This window comes from Dermacentor albipictus, chromosome 1 (assembly GCF_038994185.2).
Source record: "Dermacentor albipictus isolate Rhodes 1998 colony chromosome 1, USDA_Dalb.pri_finalv2, whole genome shotgun sequence".
NCBI lineage: Eukaryota > Metazoa > Arthropoda > Arachnida > Ixodida > Ixodidae > Dermacentor > Dermacentor albipictus.
This window is the reverse complement of record NC_091821.1, coordinates 105079500-105095602: the sequence shown is the minus strand read 5'-3', so window position 1 is coordinate 105095602 and position 16103 is coordinate 105079500. Positions and strand designations below refer to the sequence as shown.

At 45.7% G+C, this 16103-nt stretch overlaps 1 protein-coding gene across 1 annotated transcript; it reads right to left on the bottom strand.

The window, feature by feature from the left end:
- Positions 1 to 5370: 5370 nt before the first annotated feature.
- On the bottom strand, positions 5371 to 16040 carry LOC135914183 (uncharacterized). The gene is made up of 7 exons (XM_065446926.2): positions 15921 to 16040; positions 9953 to 10171; positions 8783 to 8847; positions 7733 to 7849; positions 6168 to 6194; positions 5975 to 6068; positions 5371 to 5726 (listed from the first exon to the last, which is right to left on the bottom strand). Exons 2-6 carry the CDS (start codon positions 10017 to 10019, stop codon positions 6000 to 6002), a joined length of 345 nt encoding a protein of 114 aa, XP_065302998.2. The 5' UTR covers positions 10020 to 10171; positions 15921 to 16040; the 3' UTR covers positions 5371 to 5726; positions 5975 to 5999.
- Positions 16041 to 16103: the final 63 nt, after the last annotated feature.

Genomic DNA, 16103 nt, shown 5'->3' with positions numbered 1-16103 from the left:
TCCAACTTCTGCACGAGTCCTACACCTCAACATCGTGGAGGTTTTGGTTCTATGCCGCCGTGCAAGCACTGGCATGACGGAAGACAAATGCCTTCGACATTCACTAAAAGGATCCATCGTGTTGAACGACTCAGTCACACAAAATCCGGGTACTGTACAAGACATTACATCTATGCGCCATTACCTAGAAGACCTGCAGTCTCTTCATCTTCACGAGGATAGCAGCGATCCTCGCGTTCCCCCTCATTCTGATTTAGGTGCGCTTATCCGCACTGTCATTCCCGAAGAACCTCAAGGGTAATAATTGGGTCGTTCTCCTGCTGCCTGCGTCCCACCGCGAACCTTCGACTTGCGCGACGTCATGAAGCAAGAGTTGGCAGCGAGGACCACACCCACGACGCCTCTTGCTTCGGTAGCGCGCCCGACACCCACGTACTCGGATGTCGTTTCGCTTCCGCCCTCCACCGTCACCTGTGTGGCTGTTGACCTTATACCTGCTACTGGCCATTTAGGCTACCACAAAACCTACGACTGCATCAAGACCCGCTGCTTCTGACCCGGCCTTTTTACAACGGTTGCGAAATGTGTCGCCTGTTGTGCGTCATGTCAGCACCGTAAACGCTCGACATCCGCTCTTGTCGGTTTATTACAACATCACCCTTGCCCGGACACACCTTTTGATTTCGTTGGAATTGATTTATAATATACTTGCCCTCGACGGCCTCCGCTCGCCGTTGGATTGTCATTGGTCGACCACTTAACGAGATACGCTGAGACTGCGCTCTTGGAGTCTGCGTCCATTCTGAAGCTGCTGGCTTTTTCTTGCGCTCCATCGTCTTGCGCCACACAGTTCTTCGCGTTATCTTGAGTGGCCGTGGCAAGGCATTCGTTTCCCAACTTTGCAAGGAAATCCTTCGGGTCACTGATTAAAATTAAATTATGGGGTTTTACGTGCCAAAACCACTTTCTGATTATGAGCCACGCCGTAGTGGAGGACTCCGGAAATTTCGACCACCTGGGGTTCTTTAACGTGCACCTAAATCTAAGTACACCGGTGTTTTCGCATTTCGCCCCCATCGAAATGCGGCCGCCGTGGCCGGGATTCGATCCCGCGACCTCGTGCTCAGCAGCCCAACACCATAGCCACTGAGCAACCACGCCGGGTGGGTCACTGATACCGTGCACAAGAATACTACGTATAATCCACAGACCAACGGCCTTACTGCGTGCTTCCAAAGAACGCTGCCTGACATGACTTCGGTGTGCACACTTAACTAGGATAACATTCTTCCTTTTGGGAAATTCGCATATAATACTGCTATTCAACGAACTAGCGGCTACAGCCCTTTTTCTTCGTGTAGGGAAAATCAGTTTCCTCCATCTTCCATACAGCATGCTATATAGCTCCTGCTTCGCCTGTCGCCTCCCTTCCAGAACAGTTTGAATCACCAGGCGAAACACGGAACCTACCAAAGCTGACAGGAAACGTCGCTGCGACAACAAACACTGCGACATCGTTTTCCACCCTGAAGACCAAGTCCTTCTTTGGACTCAAGCCCGAACCACCGGCCTCTGTGAGAAGTTCCTTCAGCGTTGCAGTGGTCCATATACTATGGTGCAACAAACTTCCGCGGTTAACTATATATCTTTTCCCTAGGGTTCAATCCGTCACTGACAGCCGTAGCCGTAGCACAGAAATTGTTCACGTTGCTCCTATGAAGCCCGTCGCTCCCCGCTCAAAAGTTCTCTAACTTGCGGCCAAGTTGGCCGCTACTACGACGGCGGGAAGTTAGTGTAAGCACTATTAACATACTTAATCGTTTTCATGCGTACATGTTCATCATCATCCCCGGTCTACTTCTTTGCGCAAGGGCTGGCGCACTGTCTTTGTCGCGGTGCCTTTGCAACGTCATAATTCTACCGTTGTCATCAGACTCATGTCATACCGTCGTTGTCGTGCCATCGTCGCCGTATACAATCGCCATGCATTCGTTGTCATAGCGTCATCCTGAGGCCGTTCCGTCGTCGTCACTCTAGCTTTGTTATCCGGCTCTTGTCACACCTTCGAGAGGCGTCACGCCATCGTACAATCCTCGTGATAAAGTCGTATTTGAGCCATCTTCATCATACACTCGTCGTCATCCCATTGTCTTCATAACAGTCGTCGTCGTGCACTTGTTGTCATAGCTTCGTCGTCATGTCGTCCTTGTCACGCCATCGTCGTCACACAGTCGTCATCGTCATATAGTCGTCATGTCGGCATATCGCCTTCGTCGTTCCATCGACGCCATTCATTCATCGCCATTACATCGTAATCACGCTCTCGCCGTTCAATCGTGATTATCTCGCCATTGTTATGCCATGGCCGTTATTGCGTCGTCGTCAGACAGTCGTTGTCAAGCATCCGTTATCATACCGTCATCGTCATTCGAGGTTCGTCATCCGGCGGTCGTTATATCATCGTTGCCATCCCATTGTCCTCATGCCGTCGTCACACAGTCGTCGTTAATCGTCACAACATCGGCTAATTTCAAAATTGTCATCTCATTGTCGTCATGCCGTCGTCATAAGGACTTTGTGGTTCAACTTAAGTAATTTTTTCATCGTCATTCCATTGTTATCATGCCGTCGTTTTCACACCTCATTTGTCGTCCCATCGACGTACTTTCTTCTTCGTCATCTTCATACGGTTGTCGTCATGCCGCAATGCTTATGGGTAACCTTGGCAGAGAAGTGTGATACCAAAGTGAGCTGATACCGGAGACAGTGTATGCCGCATATAGCCGAAGCAACGGAAGACTCAGAATGACCACTGCAAATTTTAAATAAACGTGACAAGCAATACGATGTGTTACTACATTGCTTGAATGCGAATTGCATTACCGTCGTCAGTCGTCGTGCGATGGGCTGTTCTGTAATTTTTTGTGTTTTTCTTTTTTACAGCGAAGCTGTTAGCCTCTAGTTGGTCAGGATTTTTCGTGGGCTCGTGCTCGCCCAAAAACAGTACCGCCAATTAGGGGCCGTGGCCACTCTTACAGACCTGAAACGGCAGCCGGAAAAGGGCTTTGTTTTTGAGTTCCCGCGTAACAGAATTATGTTTTCTCGTATATTCGAATTACAGTGCGAAGCTATAATTTCTGCAGCTTGTGTGTAAGTCGTACCTTGCAAATTTTCTGCCGAAATATACTTTGAAAAATCCAATTAGTTTTCTTTTCTCTCCATATCTATTCTTACCCTTTCCCCTTCCCAAGTGTAGGGTAGCCAACCAGGCACGTCGTTACTTAACCTCCTTGCCTTCACTCTTCTCTCTTTCATTTAGTTCAATAAGGCACTTGCGCTTCGCGCAGGGGCCCAGAAGAATGAGGATGTATGTTGTAATTCCGCACACGGGCGTGCGCGCGTTATGTAGATGTGCACACAATGTATCCGTCCTTGATTGATGCGTGGGCACTCTGCTCGCTGCATCTGTCGCACAGCGTTTGCTGCAACCATAATCGACATTATGGCAAACGTTGTCCAAAAACAGTACCGCCATCTAGCGACTGCGGCCGCTCAGACAGGCCTCAAACGGCATCTGGAAAAGGACTTTGTCTCTGAGTTTTCGCGTAACAGAAATATGTGTTCTCGTTTATTCGAATTACAGTCCGAAGCTATCATGTCTGCAGCTTGTGTGTAAGTCGTACCTCAAGAATGTTCTGACACAATTTACTTTGAAAACTTCAATTAGTTCAATAAGGTCCTTGCGCACGGCGGAGGACCTAGAAGAATGAGGATGTATGCTGCACTTCCACAAACGTGGGTGCGCGCTTGACACGTCGCTTGTGGTGGTGGTGCTGCTTGTCTAACGTCAGCAACAGCTTCGCTGTACATCCGCTTTTACAGGGATGGATGGAGGCGGATTTTTTGTTGAAATTTTCATTATGTTTGAGTATAAGCGGTGAAAACACTTATGGCAGTCTTGAGGGAGAGATGCCTATGCAAGTGAGGACTGTTCCGAATAATTTTGCTGCAGGAGAGCCGCGGTTGCTGTGCAGAAGCACCACGGGGCAGCTAACTTCTGCTGAATAATTTCCAGTCATTCAATAAGAACGTCTCGCTTTTAGGTAGCCTAAAGACGAATTTGCGTTATCCCAATTTAGGAAAAACAATTCATTTTTTACCAATCACACCATATTTGCATTCCTTTAAAACAATATGCGGTGCTGCAGTATCACAATTTTCTCGTTCAGTTTTCGTTTTCAATTGTTTCATTTTCATGGTGCTCCTGACAACTTAAAGCGACCGTTTCTCATTTACACGGTCCTCAGTTGATTGGACTTGCAGTTGCGAACGGCACTGCATGCATGTGTGAAATAACGTAAATAAACCTCATTCTTTAAAATCAGATGAAGCCCACACAAACTTTATATTTCACCTTGTTTAGAAATTAGTATATGTTTGATTTAATAGTTAAAGGTAATTTTTTTGTCGAATATTCGTATTCAATTCTATGCGGAAATTTCGGAATTCTATTCGGATTTTCTTTTTTTTGCCATTCAAGGCGACAGCGAGATGCGCAGAGCTTCGAAGATCACGATTACCAGTCAGTAATTTGCTTTTCGTTTAAAGATAAACTTAGTAGCTAACATCGTAAGTAAGCACGCACATGGGAATTTATTGGCATGGCGTCTGCGGACAATCTGGAGCTTCGAAGAATATTGAAACATCTACATGTCTCATTGTGATCATTACCCCTTGAGTCTCCACTAAGTGTGGTGAGAGAACCCGCCGCAGTAGCCCAGTGGTTATGACATTGCGCTACTGAGGTCGCAGGTTCGATCTCAGCCGCTGCGGAAGCATTCCGATGGTGGCCGAATGCAAGAACGCTCTCATACCGTGCATTGGGTGCACGTTAACGAACCCCAGGAGGTCAAAATTAATCCGTAGGCCCCCACTACGGCATGCCTCATAATCAGATCGTGGTTTTGGCACGATCTGATCATGAGGCAGGGGTGAGAGGTCGGTTGATGACATTGAGGCGTCTGACGTATTGGCACTGAGAACACTTGCACAATGTGTGCTTCTTGTGGCAAGTCTTTTCATAGAGGTACGGGATTTCTTCCTCTTTTTTCGAAAGTTCTGTAAGTTAAAACTGCCAGAAAAAACTCAAAAGGCGGAAAGTACAAATGTATTCATCGTTTTCTAAACTGATAGTTTTCAAGATGCAAGAAAAGTTGTAATGAGCAGCCAAGTGAAATAAGGTGAGTCTCATACAATGACTTTTATTGCTCATAAATAGCCCATGAGCCAAATTTTATTGGAAATCGTAGTGACGCCGCGGTTAGTTTGTCTTCTCTTCGCGTTCTTTCACTTTCAGTCTTCAGCGTGACGTTGACAGCGTGCACGGAAAAGTGCATAACACTTGAGCAATATGACCAAAGTGTGCGAAAATGGTGCCATTCCAGTCATTTACTCGTGAAAAATCTTCATTACTTACAGAAGCCAACAGAGAATGATCTACAAACGTTATCAATACGTATAGCTGATCGCATTCAGTGATGTGCTCTGTGTTGCATCGCCATTCCAGACCTACTCCAGACAGCGATAACCTGTCCGCAATGATGTTTGCAGGTTATGAGCGAAATTTGTGGAATAAATAAAACGGAATGTCTGTGAGGTGCACTGATGATCAGCAATCCTTTCGTCGGCTTCCTTATGGTGATACGTTGTCCTTCCAGCTGGAGACTCTGCAACAAAGAGTTTACTTCAAAAGAGTCTGCCGCTTCACTAGACATCTGGTTCTCGGTAGAGAAGAGGAAAGCAACTGGGCCCTGGCTCACAAGGTCTCTCATTCACCAGAACGGTTCCCACGGCAATGGTCGCCGGCTAATTGTGATAGCGAATGAGAGAACCGAATGCACCACGCAATAATAGAAAGTTCCCACAGAATAAAAGCGTTGTGGATAACGGCCCCTATTCATACAAACCGACGAACCTTTGGTGCTGTTTTCCTCAATCGATCAGACTTGGTAGACAGTTCGCCCGCACGAAGCCAAGTGTTCGTTCACCTTGCCTGCCCTCTGTGCACTCTGCAAGAATTATTTCAAATTCGTGAGATGACATACCTTTCTTCTTTCCTTTTATTGTTCGTCATATAAAGGGGGGAAAATCGATGAAAGAATACTTACCCTAAATTTCTGCACCAGAAAAGCAGCCTAAAAACGAAAGAGAGAGAGAGAGAAAAAAGATAGGCAGAAATGCCATTAGTAAAACGCAGTTTCAGTTAGTGTTGCCTCAATTTTTCGTGCTTTTTATGTCGTAGAACTGAGTGCGGTGCCATGGGGGAGGGGTGTGAAATGGGGGGGGGGGGGTCGCATCAGGATAGTAGAAGGGAAGTGAAGCACTAAGCTGAGGAGGAAAAGGATAAGCGATAGCTCTAAAAGAATTCGGGGGACCAACTGCAATGCATGCTCAATGACCTGGAGAGGCAAAGCAGAAGGGTGGGTCTAAAAATTAATCTGCACAAAACTAAAGTAATGTTTAACATTCTCGGAAGAGAACAGCAGTTTACGATAGGTAGCGAGGCACAGAAGTGATAAGGGAATGCATCTACTTAGGACAGGTAGTGACTGCGGATACGGGTCATGAGACTGAAATAATCAGAAGAATAAGAATGGGCTGGGTTGCGTTTGGCAGGCATTCTCAGATCATGAACAGCAGGTTGCCATTATCCCTCAAGAGAAAAGTGTATAACAGCTGTGTCTTACCAGTACTCACGTACGGGGCAGAAACCTGGAGGCTTACGAAAAGGGTTCTACTTAAACTGAGGACGACGCAACGAGCTATGGAAATAATTATGATGGGTGTAACGTTAAGGGATAAGAAAAGAGCAGATTGGGTGAGGGAACAAACACGAGTTAATGACATCTTAGTTGAAATCAAGAAAAAGAAATGGGCATGGGCAGGACATGTAATGAGGGAAGATAACCGATGGTCATTAAGGGTTACGGACTGGATTCCAAGGGAAGGGAAGTGTAGCAGGGGGTGGAAGAAAGTTAGCTGGGCAGATGAGATTAAGAAGTTTGCAGGGACAACATGGCCACAATTAGTGCATGACCGGGATAGTTGGAGAAGTATGGGAGAGGCCTTTGCCCTGCAGTGGGCGTAACCAGGTGAGCTCCTCCGCACAATCTCCGGAATCGGCCCACATTTTTCTGTGAGCGCTACGCACGCGGACACGAAAAATCCCGACCAACTAGGGGCTAACGACTATACTCTGTAAAAGGAAAGGAGATTGAGGAGCGCGTGCGAGGTGGTCTTGCAGAAACGATGAAAGAAATTGTGAATGCCTGTAGGCTACATGGCCTGGCTATTTGTGGCAGTGCGCGGTGGGGCCTCGCGGATAACAAAGGCCTGAAGCGAACAGCGCAGCAGACATCATTCGAAGTGGAAAATGTCTTGCGCGCTTGCGCATACTGCTGCTAATGTAGCCGCTTCTCGTCGTTATTAGACGCTGACGTGCCGCGCGGTCGATTCCGTTGATGCTCGCGCGATATCATTAAAAAATTGCGATGGTGTACTTGTGAACTCCTCTGTCGCGCTTTCGTACGTCTTTAAAGCTGTTTACTTTCTTGCTACTTTTGGCAAGCCGTCCAAGTTAGAGGCTAATAAATGGCTCAGCCAAAGTTATTCTGCAATGCTGTGTAAACTGATAACATGAAAGCATTCTGCATTGGCATAGCAACCTACTAACCATTTGCTGGCGCCGCCTCGCAGGCATTGACAGCTGGTCGCAGAGCCATTGGTAGTTGAGTTGCTTCTGGGATCTTCGGAAAAAAGCGTTTTTGAGGTCGATCATGACGTTTTGCTCCTGCAAATTAATGAAAATAAACATCCACGCACGACGCTAGCACAGTGTTTCATCTTAGTTTCTGGTCGCATCGAGAAATGACGCAATATGAATTGGTGATACTCAGTGGCGATTGTTGTAACTTCGTGTTTGTACTGCGGCGCTACGCTATCGAAGCATGCGTGGCGACAAAAAAAGAAAGAGCATTTATTTTCCGAATATAGTGACAGATGCCTATATGATATATATATAATACGCAGTTCGATATTTATATATGTATATACGCCTTTACTGCTATGAAGTGTTTTACAGCTAATTTTATTCTGTATTTAAAACTTTAAAATAGAAGCACTTTTCATGTGTACATTAGTTTCCCCGACCTATCCATTTGAGCGAATACATCCTGTTGCGACATAATTCGAGAACAATCACGGCAACGTGGAGGCTCAATTTAAGAAAGATGTTTATCACAGAAGCCAGTACGCAAAGCTAAAACGAGCACTGGGGATTTGAAGTATGTTTCTTTTTTCGAATTTGTTGTAGAACGTTAATTCCGCATTTGTTAATATTCGTAACAAAGAGAACAAGAGAAAAGTGGAAGAAAGGACAACATGGACGCTGCAGTTATTCGAACCCACAACTTTAGCATGCCATGCCGCACCGAACATGCGTAGGTTGTGAGTTCGGATCTCGTTAATGACGTGTCGACTTTTGATGCACTTTTGTACAGCTCTCTTTATTTTGAATATTTGAAAACGCAAAATTAATTCTCCACTTTAAATTAACAAAAGAAAACACTAATTTTTCAGTGTCTCTATACTGACTTCAGTGGTTGTTAAGTATACAGTGACCATGATGACGTCAGGCACCTTAGTAAAAATATGTTAAGAGGCAGCGGATGAGAGGTAGGATTTTTGACGGCAGGACTGAGAACTATAAAGCAACATGCATTACCGTTGCGGTCAGCTTCCTTGCGAAGCAAGACCAAAATCTGGCACGGTCTGGGTCTTCATCATTTCCTGTAAAATGCAGTTTTCAAACACATCATGCGCTGCACAGCATATCACTGCATATCATTGCACGAATTAAAAGCGCGATACTAGTGGTAATTTTCTTCTTCCTGCAGATATTTTATACGTCGTTGAAGGGAACATTGCAAAAGACGGGACACGCGGGTGGCAAGATCATACACACACAGCACTAGCTGTGTGTGTGTGCTTGTTGCCGCGCCAAGTAGCTCGGTTTCAGACCTAAGCGCAGCAAATTTTATACATTCTTGTGGCTGGTCCTATTCCATATGCACAATTTCGCCTCACGGTGGCTATCGGCGCGGCCAATTTCCCCGCATATGCTGTAGGCAAACTCATGTGGATGACTCGCATACATCGCGCATAAAATGTGACTACGCTCTCTCGTGGATGCGACTGGGAGACGTCTCCAAGACAAGGCGTTGAGCGCAGCGACGTTGGCTTTCATTATTGTAATTCTTTAAGGCAGGAAAGTAGTTGACACAAGCTAGCAGGGGGAACAAAAAATAAAAGAAAAGTAGAAGGCAGCGGATTGCAGTTGCCAAGCGAAATGTACGCACTAAACAAGTCTGTGCTATTTTTTTTTTCTTTCTCGTTCACACAGCAGCAGCCCAAAGGGCAGGCGGCAGAGGTATGGGTGAAGGGACAAACCTTTGGCCAGCACTTAAGAGCGTTTCAGCATAATGCTACCGTTCTGACTCAACCGCTGACGCCCCGCATCCAGCTGGGTGCCAGTCAGGGGCGGTAAGTGTAAAACGGTAACACCATATGCTGAAACGCTCTATTTATATTGACTGGTCGGAGCTCGTGACTCCATTGGTCTCAATATGCCATTGTGTGACTCTAATCTGAAGGTACCCTTAGGCAAACTGGACAAAAAACGGCGCCGCAAATGGTAGAGTAAGCGTTAACAACTCGCCCACGGTGCAGTTTTAGTCCGCGTATAACACTTTGCTGGTCAGCGCAGCGTGTGATGGAACGCAACGCGGGGAATTCGCCGAGACTGCCAGTCGTTCAGAGAACGTGCTGACCACAGAGTGTGAATCCTGCGTGTAGTTCGCGTGCCCCGCGAGGTTTGTTCGACGGCAACACTCACCGCAGGGCCCTGCGTTCGTCGCCGCAATGAGTGCCAGGACCACGAGGAGCGCGCCGCACGATGACATGCTGAAAGACTGGCGCGGCGGAAGCCGTTCGGGGCCTTTATATGGGAGGTCCCGAATGGGGTCACATCTCTGCTCGCTCCCATCGCTGGAACGGCTGTCAAAACAAGGCGTCCGCAACTGCTGCCCCCTCCTCCTTGCAGCCTGTTGCTGCGCTGCAGGACAGTGTCCGTGACTATCAGCATGGATGCTTTCGCAAAACCTGTGCATGCGGCCAAAACAGCATTCTTTCTGATGCGAATCATCAATGCTGCCCGAAGTAGGTATTGTGTAAAAGGGGATTGGACGTCCAATTAACTGCTTCACATCTTAGGAGACATACGCGGCTGCGTCTGTTTTCCTTTCTTTCGTGTGCGTATTTAGGGTTTTCAAATTTCTATTTGCTAGAAATGTGCTAGCTGCTGCGACCCAGTACGCCTTCAATTTTCATATTCCTGATGTTTTCTTCGAAGGACCACTAATTTTTAAGAAGGTGACAGACTATAAAACAATTGTGGGCTTTAACCCCTTACCGCATGGCGCATGATATATGCATGCTCAAAATATAGATAATCGATTGTTTAAAACTGAAGACAACTTGGTCCTCGTGGAGTGTGTTCTTAGTATGTCACATTGTCACAATGTAGAGCCCTCGCATGCAAACCTCCACGGTGCAAGGATGAGCTGTCTCATTCTTGCAAATCCAACCTTCGTATGTGGCCACTGCCGGAGGAAGGGGCTTCTTTCTGGTCTCTTCCAGTCCTTCACACTGTCATATGAGATGCTTATGGTACGAGCCTTATCTGCGGAGCAATTGCTGTAATGCGTGTTTTGTGGTGTTGGGGAACCTTTCTTTCTTTTGCGCAGTGAACTGTACTACCATTTTGCTACCACGTCTTGATTGATTGAGATGCCAGTTCACGCGCTTGTGACAGTGAATTGGGCTTCACGAGGTGTCTTTAGCGTATAACATTATCAAGTAAAATTAGTCAAGAAGAAACAGGCCAACCTAGACGTAGTAAGGCTAAAAGCAGACCAATTCAGGCTGGTGCTTGCAAACAAATATGCAGTTTTAGAACAGAGAGCTGAAGATGAGATCCAGATAATAAATGAAAGCGTAGCTAAGCTGGTTTCAGAAGCAGCAATTGAAGTGGGAGGTAAGGCATCAAGGCAACCAGTACAGGTATGCTATCCCAAGTAACAAAGGACCTAACAAAGAAACGACAAAGCATGAAAGTGTTCCACTCAAGAAATCACGAGGGTTGCAATGTGGGCTTGTTGGTAATGCATCTTCAAGGGGAGTACGGTCGCGCGATTAAAAGACGAGACAAAAGAAGACACAGCGCTGTGTGTGTCTCTATGTGTCTTCTTTTGTCCCGTCTTTTAATCGCGCTACCGTACTCCCCTTCAAGAGATCAGATAGAATTCGCTGAACTGTCAAAACTCATCAAGAAGAAGAAAGTACGTAAGTGCTATTCGAAATTATAACGTGAAAAGTTTAAGGAAGCAGTAAAAAATGGCCGCAGGATAAAATTAGTGAGAAGAAAACGGCATGGTACAAGTCAAGATGTATGCGCTAAAAGATAAGAAGGATAACGTAATCACCAATTTTGATAGTGTAGTAAAAGCAGCAGAAGAATTCTATACTAACCTGCACTGACGGCCCATGGCAGCCACACTACCTTCATTCGAAGTAGTGATGAATAGGATACACACTAGGGGGGGGGGGGGTGATGAAGCTATAGAAGGGCCTTGCAATACATGAACCGGGGGAAAGCGGCATGAGAAGATGGAATAACAGTCGATTTAGTCGAAGATGGAGGAGATATTGTGCTTGAAAAGCTTGGTGCCCTCTATACGCGACGCCTCACGACTTCAAGTCAGCTGGAAGAATGCCAACATTATACTAATCCAAAGAAGGGAGGCTTTAAAGAATTGAAGAATTGTAGGCGCATTAGTTTGCTTTCAGTATCGTATAAAATATTCACCAAGATAATATCCTATAGATTCAGGGCAACACATTTCGGCTGGCTTCAGGAAGGTATATTCTACAATAGATCACATTCAGGTCATCTATCAGGTAATCATGAAATTTGCGGAGTACATGCAATCTATGCAATATATGGCTTTCATAGATTATGAAAAAGCATTTGATTCAGTAGAGGTACTAGCTTTCATAGATGCATTACGTAATCAAGCAGTGCAGGAAGCGTCTGCGTAAATATGTACAAAGATTCCACAACTACATTTGTTCACCCTAAGAGAAGTAAAAAAAAATGCCTATAAAGAAAGGGGTCAAGCAAGGCGACACAATTACTGCAATGCTATTCACTGCATGCTTGGAAGTATTCAAACTATTAGACAGGGAAAGCTTAGGAGTGAGAATCAACAGCGAATATCTCAGCAACCTTCGGTTTGCAGATGATATTCTCCTGTTCAGCAACACTGGGAACGATTAATTAAGGAAAAATGAGACATCCACCCAATCGTAGCAATTGCTACAAAGGAAACCCATACGGCTTCTTCGAAAGGAAAGCCTCGCAGTTGAAGAAAAATTGGGAACGAAGAAAATACTGGGAACAAATTACAACATATGATTGAGGACCTTAACCAAGAAAGTGTGAGAATGGAGTTGAAGATTGATATTCAGAAGACAAAGGTATTGTTGAATAGACTGGAAAGGGAACAAGAATTCAGGATCACTAGTCAGCACGTAGAGTATACGCAGGAGTATGTTTATGTAGGTCAATTACTCACACGAGACTCCGATCACGGAAAGGAAATTTACAGAATAGAAATGGGTTGGAGTGCATACGGTAGGCATTACGAAATCCTGAGTGGGAGCTTACCACTGTCATTGAAAACTGTAGAGTCATTGCATTTTGCCGGTGCTAACATATGGGGTAGAATCTTGGAAGTTAACAAAGAAGCTCGAGAACAAGTTAAGGACCGCGCAAAGATCAATGAAACGAAGAATGTTAAACATAACTTTAAGAGACATGAAGAGAGAGGTGTGTGTCATAGAGCAAACAGGGATAGCCGATATTCTAGTTGACATTAAGAGGAAAAATTGCGCTGGGAAGGCCATCTAATGCGTAGGTGGACCATTAGAATTACAGAATGAGTGCCAAGGGAAGGGAAGCGCATTCGAGGATGGCAGAAAACTAGGTGAGGTGATGAAATTAAGAAATTTGCAGGCGCAAGTTGGAATCAGCTAGCGCAAGAGAGGGGTAATCGCAGGTAGAGGCCTTCATCCTGGCAGTGGACATTAAAATAGGCTGATGACGATGATGGTGGTGGTGGTGATTATGATGATCAAGGGGGCAGAGGGGTCTGTACTCGAAGGTTGTTTTCATTTTCTTCTTGCTTCCTCTGGGCTGTGGCGCAGTGCGGGGGATCGCCACGAGCGGCGGGAAGAAGCCAGGTCGTGGACGGTCCCGTGTCGTTTGCGTTAACCTGACCTGATGGAACCCATTTAACCCAACCTCTTACATCCTTTCGGTCTGTGATCATGCAACACCCGTTCTTGAACGCATGCCCCGTGTTTCTCAGCTTGGGAAGAGTGAGAATGGCGCAAAAGGCTGGGAAGTTGTTAGAGTTCATCGTGATCTTCTTGACGTGCTTTTTAACTATTTTGGGGCCTTTGAGGACTCACTCGATAGCGAGGTTGATGGCTCGTAGCACTACTTCGGAATAGAAGGCGTATCCTCCAGATGGTAGGTCTGTTTTCGATGACGGTCATCTTGGGTTTGTGCCATAACGGCGGCAATTTGAGTGCGCGAATCCCAGGACGCAATGCGGTAAACTAGGAATTTCGCAGTGAAGTTGCCGTAAACGCAGCGGCATCTTTTACTTTTTTTTTTTTGCTAGCGGTGAATGAATTTTGAGCGAGCACTCAGTGAATTGTCAATACCAGCGCTCATAAAAGTGAGTCGACTGTCCCCCCTACCCTCCCTTTTGATCTTGTTCATCTACGTCCTTGCTAAAGTAGACACTAATTCAATGCATGGTTACTTACAGCGGTGTCTTAGTGTAGAAGCGATTTGTTCTCTCTCTCGCTATAAAACAAGGTACTGGTGGTCACTTGAGCAGAAATCCACTGTCACGAACCGATTTTTATGAAGCAGCTGTATTGACACTTGGCGATAGTTTTCATGCCGCTTTCGTTTTGTGCGAGCCTGTTCCGAATATAACAGTGTGGTTAACCGGCGCCAAATGGACGAAAAAAAAACAGCAACGAGAACAAACACAAAACAGAAACAAAACAAATATAAATAGCGCTTTGTATGCGCATGAGGGCGTATCATACTCGTGATACACGGAACGTCTACCGTCCAGAAGCACTGAGGTTCTAATCAGATGGAAGCATTAACTGGTCAAAGTCAAAATAAGGAAGAGAAGTTTAGAGTATCGGCGAAAAAAAAGGCAAGAGACTGATAGAGCCGGAATCGTTGCGCGCATAGATAACTGCACAATACAGGGTGTCTCAGCTAACGTTATCGAAGCTCTTGAAAAATAAAATATAGAATATACGAGGACGCAACCAACGGTATTCTGTCAGCAGCGACGTACCGAAGCACCAGGATTTTTTTTCCGTAACTGAAATATCGAGAATTAGATGAGATTGATAAACGAACTTGTTATTAACTGAAATGAGGGCGCCGAATTTTTATAGAAAAGTAATAATTGTGTTTTAAAACAACCGATTCAGTTGTTTTGAGTGTGCTATGTCTCGCGTAATTATTGATCCCGCATTATATAGAAAACGTTTCGAAATATGAAAATAGCCGCATGAATGCGCGCTCGCGCGCCGCAACATCAGCGGTCCCAGGCGTTACTCGGAAGAATGAACTCTATATTGCCTCGCTCGGGGGTGGGGGCACGTGAAAGTGGCGATGAGGCATAGGTATTGGCGTTGGTCACCGCGAACTGCAAGCTGCCTTCTCCGCGTTACGTGCAAAGTCCATGCAGTGCGCAGCGGCATTGAGGAGTGGGACAAGTGCATTGAGGACAGAGTTAATTCTTCCGAGTAGGATCGCTTCATATTTCACGCGTGATCTTTAAAACGCGGACAAATATTTACCCGAGCCAAAGCACACTGACAGCAACTGAATCGGGTGTTTTAAAACACAATTATTACTTTTCTATCAAAATCCGCCTTCTCAACTCAGTAATTAAAATATTCGTTAATTAATCGCATGCAATTACCTATGGTGCAAATATGAAAACAATCCTCCTGGTGGAGTAGGTCACTGGGGACAGGATACCATTGGTTGCATGCTCGTATATTCTATATATTATTTTTAAGAGCTTGGCTAACATTAGCTGGGACACCCTGTATGGAGACATAAGTTTTAATGAGGAGAGAGAAGATCAAGGAGAGATAGGAAATACGCTAGACTACAATGCCTGCATATAATACCCGATTAACTCAAGCAGGCTAGGTGAACACCACCCTGTCACCACCCCGTTTCAGCGCGGATGCCAATAAAACTTATCATCATCATAATCATCATCATGATGAGAATGTCACGATTGAATTGATCGATCTCATTTGGAAAGATTGAAAGAAAATTCCGTGGTCGGCTCACTCAACCTGAGATCGAGTTAATTCCAATTAAAATTACTTGTTGCAGGGCAACTGGTGCGGTTTACGGTGCATTATCTCTAACGGCGCGAAAACAGGTACCATGCAGAGAAAACGACACACACAAGGCGCTTCTGTGTGTCGTGTTCTCTGTGTGGTGCATGTTTTTGTGCCGTTAAATATAATTTACAGCAGTGACAATTAATTCACTGATTCGGCTGCGGCACTATGCAATTCGCAATGCCCGGAAAAGTTCAAAAAGGGATAAAGCTGAATAACCACCGACACTGCCCTTGTGACACTGACATAGTATGGCACATTTGTAGCGCAAGACTGACCAGCAGTCCTCGGACAGGGTCGCCTGTGCACCACGAGAGACGGGTTGGCCCCACGGGGAGTGTCCGAGCTTTCGAGAAAGAGTCCCGCTGTTCTGAACCACAAGTGACGCTCAGGGCACGTGGCACCAAACTGAGATATGGCGCATGCACCATGTGCGCATGTGCGTTTGTCCATAGTGTGTC